The sequence below is a fragment of the Teleopsis dalmanni genome, chromosome X (assembly GCF_002237135.1).
Source record: "Teleopsis dalmanni isolate 2A chromosome X, ASM223713v2, whole genome shotgun sequence".
NCBI lineage: Eukaryota > Metazoa > Arthropoda > Insecta > Diptera > Diopsidae > Teleopsis > Teleopsis dalmanni.
In genome coordinates, this window is record NC_051848.1 from 44,446,815 (window position 1) to 44,456,095 (window position 9,281).

A 9,281-nucleotide genomic window follows, 5' to 3' on the forward strand; every position below is an offset into this window, starting at 1 on the left:
TTTTGACTATGTGTTTAAAAATCATCTCTTTGATTTATGGACTTCAAATCCTAATATGTATTGGTCATATATAATTTTAAGAAAAAAAAATATATATATCAGCTTATAAATTACAGACCTAAACGATTTTTGAATAACTTAGCAAAAATTTAAGGTGGCATATAATTTTATTGTTTTAAAATTTAATATGAAAATAGCTCTCATCTTAAGAAACTCACTACTAAATATTTTTTATGAATGGTTCAAAATCACACAAGAAGTAATTGTTAAAGAACCTCCCATCTAACTTAAGAATAGAAATAAAAATGTCTGATAAAGAAGATAAGAACAACGACTTTGATATACATAAATAACTGTGGTCAGGCAAACAAAAACAACTCATTGGTATATAAAAACGGACTATGACTACAGTCTTATCTGTTTATAAGATAATTAATCTATACTATATAATTCTATTACATCTTTACAGTGACAGAGAGTTCCACCCACTAAAAATCATACAATTTTTTTCAACCATATATTTTTGCTGTATGATTGATGTGTTCGATTTTCCAACTATCTCGGCTACGAGTATTTATATTGGTTTGCGAGTTTTATCTAGAACTAAGCTGTCATGGCTAAACTAAGACTCGGTATAATGTTGGCTTAGTTCTTTAGCTGAAATTGCAACACCCCACCTCTTCTTGTTTTTATAAAATATACTATATTAATGTTTAACTTTAAAAGAAATTTTTTATCAAACAGCTCACATAGATTGCGGTGTTCATACTATTTAACTAAACAATTAGGATGATGTTTTATTCGCAAGAGTGTATAACTTTTGGTTTTGAAGATGTGTAAGAGTGCTCGGTCTAAACTAAAGAACTAGTTTCTATAACTTTTGGTTTTGAAGATGTGTAAGAGTGCTCGGTCTAAACTAAAGAACTAGTTTCTATTGATTTAGATAAATAGATCGATTTATATCATTAGAATTATAAAAAAATAAATAATTGTTAAAAAATCGACCATCATATCACGATGGGTATATGACTCACTGTCTTCGAAACAGAGCTTCACGCCTTCGAGGTTTGCGGTCGAATCAACATTAGTAATGGGTTGAAAGGTGCCCGTATTTGTATTTACTCAGATAGTCAAGCAGCATTCAAAGCATTATACTCCTGGAAGTTTTCTTCAAAGCTTCTGTTAGACTATTATGACACGCTGCAGCAGCTGGCAAGCAAAAATAAAGTGATGCTTTGCTGGGTGCCTGGTCACACTGGAAGCAATGGTAATGAGTCTGCGGAAAATCTTGCCAGGACAGGATCTGCCATTCAAATCTATGGACCGGAGCCATATTGTGGATTAAGTTGGTCTACAACTAGGTCTCTAATTGAAAAATGTTTTTTAACTGAAAGAAGTCGCTGCTGGCGCGACATTTCAGGCAACTCTCAGGCTAAAGAGCTGGTTCGTGCCTACAGTTACGTTAAGGTGTCCTTTCTCAGCAGAACAGAGTTGAGGCTACTGGCGGAATATTTGAGGGGTCATCACAAACTACGTTATCGCCTTAACAAAATGGGTCTGTCAGAAGAGATAGATTGTGTATTCTGCTAAGAAACAGAAGAGACTTCCAGTCACATGCTCTGCGACTGTTCAGCCTTGATCTGGACTAGGAGGAGGTCATTGGGTCAGGAACTACTTTATCATATTATCAATTAAATTTATCAGTATTCATAACATTCATAATTAAAAAAAAATAATTAAACAAATGAACTTAAAGCTTTATTAACCACCTTACCCAATAGTTTAAAATACTATTCCCTAACAGTGTGAATGAAGATTATATCTAGAAAACAATCACCACAAAACATCACATCATAATAATTGAATTTTATGACTCAAATATTTGTTAAACTGAAGCAACACCACCAGACTAAAGGGACAGCTGAGCCTACGTTCCGGAGGGACCTGCATTTGCTGACTCAATATCGCTTATCGCTTCTATTGTCGCCCTTCGAAATAAATGTTAAAATATTCCCGGAATTAGATACGCCTACCGCAAGAAACGACTTAGATCTCATATTAATTTATAGCGGAAGTATTACCGCTAGTAAATAGTTATTACTTGCGAAACTCCAAGTTTTTAGGGATATTTTTCCTGGATATTTGGGTTATCTTTTTCAAGGAGTTTCGTGGTGATTGTGGTTAATACATAAACAATACGGAGGTAGAATAACGCACTTATGCTTATGTGTTAAATACTTATGTTGAAGTTAAATTTTCAACCATGTGATGCGATAAATAGTACAAAAAAGGGTTTCAGGTCGGGTCTTGCAAAAAAAAAAACATATCCGTACGCATGGTATGTACAGGTACTGAAAGAATTTGTTCCAACCGTGTTTTGTTTGACGCATCACATCAATTTTTTTAATACAATAATCTTACTTTCTCAATAAAATGTTCGTAAAACTAAAACCAGCAGCGACTATTGCCAATCTACCATAAACAGCCAACTCCATTTTATAAAATTAAAAAAAAAAATATAAACAAAAAGTTTTCATATAAAATAAGTCCTTACATTATTCAGTAAAAATGTAAATTAATAAGAAAGACCACTAAACCTGCAAGATACAGTAGTCATTCCATATAACCGTGATATCGATACAAATCATTTATAATAATGGTAAGTTAACCAAAAGTAATTTACACTTATGTCCTGTTCACATGCAACTCAGCTTCATTTAGCAAAGATGTTCACTAAGTCGTTATTAACTTGAAATAAATATTTTTCTTTTCAAAATAAATCTTTATCGTCATTAAAATCAATGATTAAAGAAATTTAGTAAGACTACAAATAGTGTTTCTGACCTACATAAATGAAATACGTTGTGTATATGAAGATATAATATAATATATATAGATATAATTGACAGTGAAACTCGAGATAAGATAAGAGAAATGAATTAAATTAATAAAACGCAATACTACAAATATTCAAGAACGACCTGGTCTACGTGGCGGAGCCACTCAATAATAAATATGGAAATAAAATAGATAAATTTAAGAAACATTAACTCAGAAGCTCATTAAGACAAAATGCTTCATTTAAAGCAGTGTAAACGGTTGCCAAATATTTTAATTCAATATATCTCTTAATGAAGATATTCGCTCAGTCTGAACACTGTATTAAGATTTAACTTAATTGAAGCTGAAAATATAGATGAAAGTAGATATTAATGTGATTTCAACAATATACTACTTTCTTTATTTATGGTATAATGAGTATTGTACCACTTTTCTAAGTTATAGTTATCGCTCACAGTACCATGATAAACCTTGCTTATTTAATAAAATCTAGTTAAGTTCCGTGATTTGTTTTTATGCACTTTTCTGTTGTATAAGAAAACATAGTTCTTATCTCTAATTATTTTCTAAAGTATCGCATTCTCCTAACATATATACATATATTTCGTTTATAAGTTTAACCCTGTACTGAGATAAGCTCTCAGCTTAGATGGAACTTTTGCGATGCATTTTGCAAATTTCTCTTTTATTTAATAGTTCTTTCTGTATTTATTTAAATGCAAATTATATATATTAAATATTTATAATTAACTAAAACAATACAACAATACAGGATTGAGATAATCAAAACCCTGGTTTTGAAGATACCAACTTCAGAGTGGCAACACTATTTCGGAAATTGGTTCAATCGGATGTGAAATTGTTTTGATCCAAAAATCATAAAACCATTTTCACTGAGTAACCACACTGTTTTCATTGTTGGTCGAATGAAATAAAACTTTAATCAATTAATAAACTATGAATTAAAAACTTAGCAAAAACAAGACTAATAAATTCCTGTACTCTGTAAATTTTTTAACAACACTCAACTTTTATTATATTTAATTTTTATTCCAAACATAAATTTTTTGTCAAACATTATCAACTGAACTCCTTGAGTACTGCATAGTTCACATAAAGTGCTGCAAGTTTTTTGATCTTATATTACACAAAAAATAATGATATATATTCTTTCAAAAATATTGCTATTTAGTTGGATCGTACCTGCTCTGGATTATCAAAGATCCACACAAGCAACGATGCATGGTGCACAGAAAAAAAAGTTTGAGATCTGTAAATCTCCAGATTTTTAAAAAATCCTGTTTCACTAGTTTCTGTAGCACTCATGTCTTCGATGAGTATATGTCGATTTTTTATAGTTTTGATAAGATTATTTAATATTATAGTTGTTTTTTTCTATCACATTTTTTTTAGCACTTAAAATTTACTATCGCATTATTAATTAATCCGCAGCAAATCTCCATTCCGAAATGACACTTTATCAACATTGCTTACGCGCTGAATGCAGTTCAGGCGCACTACATATAGTGTACCTGACCTACACGAATGAAATACGATGCATTCGTCATAAAAAAAAAAATACGTATAACAATGCTATATCTTTTGTTGAGACGTTCTAACGATGGATAGTATTACATTGGGAGAAACGATAAACACAAAACGCAGTTATAATTATTTATTTATATTATAAGTCTGGATCAGATAACAAATATAGCTACCGTACTCAATTAATTAGAAATAAACTATAGAAAAAAAAAATATAAAAAAAATAATAAATAAATGATTAGTTTTTTAATGTTTATTATGTTTTTAGAGTACATAACTAACATTACATCTATAGATTCCTAAATTATGTGATTTTAATAACAATTTTAATATGAGACATCGAAACCATTCTGCTCTCATTCGAGTTTCATTATTTAAATTATACTCGTAATGTAGAGATTAAAATCAGCTATGAGTAATAACAAATTCCTGACTGATAAGGTTTGGCACGTTTAAGTATTTATTATGATTAAAAAAATAAATTCGAATTAATGATTATTCATACGAGTAGACCATATAGTATAAAAAATATTTACAAATTTTAATCAAAAAATATTTTAATCCATACTGAAGAAGGCAATCATATAACGATTGCACCTGGCACCTGCGTTCTAATCATGAAGGCACTAATCAATATCGATTATAAAATGCTAGGTTCCAAGAACGGTGGTCTCTACATCTCAGAAGCACTACTCAACTACAACAACCAAGTGCCGTTCAATAGAGATTTTAAAAGCAGATCCTAACGGGTCTTAACAACAACAACTGTTGAACTGTTTCGCAAGGAAGGAATTCCCAGGACTAGTGGAATTCATAAACAATCTCAATTTCATTATAAGAAAAGTATTATATGGAAAGTAGAAACCCAAATACGTCTACGCCAAATGTAATTTGATATAAAATTTTTAATTTATTTATCGACCTGTTTTTTTATAATAGTTTTTATATATATTTTTATCCAGCTATAGGTCACTTTTTGTTAAATAATTTCACGTTTGTTTAATATTTTTTAATATATTCTATATAGTCGAAAGACTCTCATCATCAGGATCACGATCTAACATAAATTAATGTTAATAAAACTATATCTACGTCATCCTCTTTATTCTATTGACTATACTGCAATATTGACAATAGAATAGACCTATAGCCGGATAAAAAAAATTATAAAAATGATTGTAATTTGATATATTTATTCCCAATATATTATTGACTCAATAATAATGAATAGAAATGGTAGGAGATATATTGATATATTTATTCCCAATACATTATTGACTCAATAATAATAAATAGAAATGGTAGGTGATATATTGATATATTTATTACCAATACATGCTACTACTTGTTTATTGACTCAATAATAATGAATAGAAATGGTAGGTGATATATTGATATATTTATTCCCAATACATGCTACTACTTGTTTATTGACTCAATAATAATGAATAGAAATGGTAGATGATATATTGATCTATTTATTCCCAATACATGCTACTACTTGTTTATTGACTCAATAATAATGAATAGAAATGGTAGGTAATATATTGATATATTTATTCCCAATACATGCTACTATAGTTTATTGACTCAATAATAATGAATAGAAATGGTTGGTGATATATTGATATATTTATTCCCAATACATGCTGCTATAGTTTATTGACTCAATAATAATGAATGAATGAAGATCGGCATATATCAACGCTCCTTGAGTAGCTGCGCTATACTATATCAATTTGCAAACAGTTCCTTAAATTTGATTAGCAAATGAATAAAATATTATATATACTATCAGTATTATCATCTATTTTTCTAGTATTGGTTATCTTTCATTATTGTTTCTCTTGCAAACATCGCACAATTGATCTTCTGTTTTTTTCTCCTTTATTTTCTATATACACTGAAAAAGCAGTATTTGTGCGTTCTTTATGAAATTACTTATCTCTTATTAAGGCCCATATAAGTGGCCAATGTACCCTTTGGATTTAAAAATAAAATAAAAATACTAAAATAATAATTAATAATGAAAATTATGTGAGGAAGTGGTTGAAAAGGTACGAGTAAATTAATAATATATATATTATATATGCATGTCTTTTATTTTTAATAAATACATATTATCGTATACATTATTATTAAATATTAAATAAATTTCACTATATAAACTTTAATAAATTGTTTGATTGAGAAGGGGAACCACTTACCATAGGCGCGTCAATTTTCATATTTTCGAGCGGTATATGCTTTGTGGAGTTCCATGTTCCAGCTTCTGGAAAGCCAAAATTGCTATCACCGTCTTCCATTTCTTATTTTAACTTATTATATCAGTCGTAATGAAATTAAAACTATTTTCCACCAACCTTCGCGGTCAGTATTAAAAAAGACTGTTTTTTTTTTAATTATTGCACTTTTAAGTGTTTCACATAATAGTAATCCGCATTTTAACTGAAAATGTTTATAAATTAATTATTATGAATTGAATGCATATCAACTGCTATTTGAAAGAAATAAATTATCATGAACGAAATAATAATTAAGCGATAAATACACCGATTTCTAGTAGAAATTTTCTACATTGATTTTGCTCACTTTTGGGTTGGGCGAAGGCGTAGAACGTTGATCACTACAATAAACTTAACTTAAAATATCTATTTAATATTTTTTTTCATATCTATTTGTTATTTTATACAGCAATTTCATTGTATATTAAATTCATTTTTAATATGCACTTAATCATTAAAAATTTTATCACAAAAACAATATGCAAAACGCAACATAGCAATCAGCTGTTTTGAGTTAAAAATAAGGGTGGCCAGCACAATAATAATCCATGTATATGCAGTCCGCATATCTCGCTTCTCGCATTCAAAGCAACATACACAATTGCCTATGAGAAAACTATTATGCACTTACACGCATTCATTTTACTGAACAGCTTGCTGCCTATGAATTATGTCAAACATGTCATGTAGCAATCACATAAGTCTGTTTCCATACTTTCCATATAAAAATTTTGTAATGTTAATTGTAAAAATAAAAATATTTTATTTCTTTAAAAAAAACAAATTACAATTAAAATACGGCATGGCTTTAAATAAAAATTAAAAAAATAGTTGCTCTGTATATTATCGACACTTGTGTTTGATGAAATAACTTCGTTGCTAATGTTATATATATATATTTTTGTTTTTGTATATACTTTTTTATTTAAAACTCTTAATAGGTATAAGATATTTTTAAAATTTATAGAACTGATACAAAAACAACGATTAAAAAAGTATGTAAGCCATTATATTCAAATTTGTATCAAACCAGTTTTTTAGGTAATTTTAAATGTTACTGTAAAATTTTGAATTTATCAAGACATAAATTAAAATTGTATAAAAAACGATATCGAATATAAAGTGGTAACAACAATTTCTATATCATTTCATAATTATTTTATTACTTATAGAAGTCTATAATAACTATGTACCAAAATGCGTAATGTGCGTTTTTAGTAAAGATAAAAAAAAATATAAAAACAGAGTAAAGAACATATGATATTTAATTATATTACAAATAAAAATTTCATTAAAGAACGAAAACTATAAAATGGAATTTTATCAATATTTGAATTTAATCCTATGGGGAATAAACTTGAACATGCTCACATTCACCAGTTATCATTCAAGCAACATATTTGAAGAATAAGTGTGTTTGTGCACGCTATAAGTGTCTTAGTGCAACCATACAAAAATATGCTCTTGAATGATGAATGGGAGTTTTTGGGCGACAGACTATCATTCACAATATATTGACGAAAAGTTGTATGATGTGCTCACCAAAATTTTAGTGAGCACGCCAACATGTTGGTTGTGTGTCACAAAAAAGTACAGACTATCATTTTTGAGTGTCGTTCATCCATTTTCTCTCTTGAATGACACTTAAAAATAATAGTCTTTACCGCGCTTTAAGCCTTAAAAATAATTTCAATGAGCTTACACAAAATTTAAAGCAAACTTTTTAGAATAAAACTAGCGACAAACGACAAAGATTGTTCACGTGAATTTAGAATCGATTTACTTATTTTAAAATGACTTTTAAGATTTGCATAAATAAAATTAATATAACTAGTGATAACCGGATTTAAAACAATATTCTTTTAAGATTGTCTATGCGAATTTTAGACTTTACCTAATAATACAAAAATTGATTTAGAATATAAATGCTAACATAGAACGATTTTTTTTCATTTAATACATTTAAATATTAAGAGTTTATACATTAACGACGTATGAGAGTTCGAGTAAATTGATGGTAAATTGAGGGAAATAGTAACTTATGTCGGTATGGCAGTAAATGTTGGTATTTACCATAATTTCGAGTAAGGTAAATTAGATGAAACTTTGATAAATCAGGTATTGACATTGTGAAAATTTTATAAGATGTTTAATAAATAAATTTGAAAACTTTAACCCAAAATAATAAATAAGTACAATAAATAAATAAATAAATAAATATTTATATAAGTGCAGTGCAAAAAATCCCTAGGAAATTACTTTACCTCAATTTACTCGAACTCGCACACGACCTAAAAGTTTACCTATTCATTAGAAAAATTTAACATAAAATATGAATACTAATATACAACCTAAATTAATCCATCTATACAAAAACATTAACGATATTTTTTCATCAATAAATAAATAAATAGTAAGAGTTTATCCATTATTTATAAAAATTTAAATTAATATATAAATGCCAGCATACATAATATACAAATTCACAACATAAATACATTCACAATATATATTCAAACAGAGCGGAATAGTTACATGCTTGTCAAAAGTATGATGTATGATGGTGTGCACATAGCCTAATTTGATTTTATACAAGTATTGCACGCAGAG

General features: G+C 28.3%; 1 protein-coding gene across 2 annotated transcripts in view; it reads right to left on the reverse strand.

Moving 5' to 3' along the window:
• LOC119687748 (transmembrane protein KIAA1109 homolog) overlaps positions 1-7,081 on the reverse strand; it is a 38,614-nt gene extending 31,533 nt beyond the window's left edge. For both annotated transcript variants that reach the window (XM_038102192.1, XM_038102191.1), the window contains exons 1-2: positions 6,979-7,081; positions 6,594-6,834 (exon numbers count right to left, since the gene is read on the reverse strand). In XM_038102192.1, the coding sequence (XP_037958120.1) occupies positions 6,594-6,692 (99 nt within the window). In that variant the 5' untranslated portion in view covers positions 6,693-6,834; positions 6,979-7,081. The remainder of the gene's footprint in view (positions 1-6,593; positions 6,835-6,978) is intronic.
• Between the last annotated feature and the right edge of the window lie 2,200 nt (positions 7,082-9,281).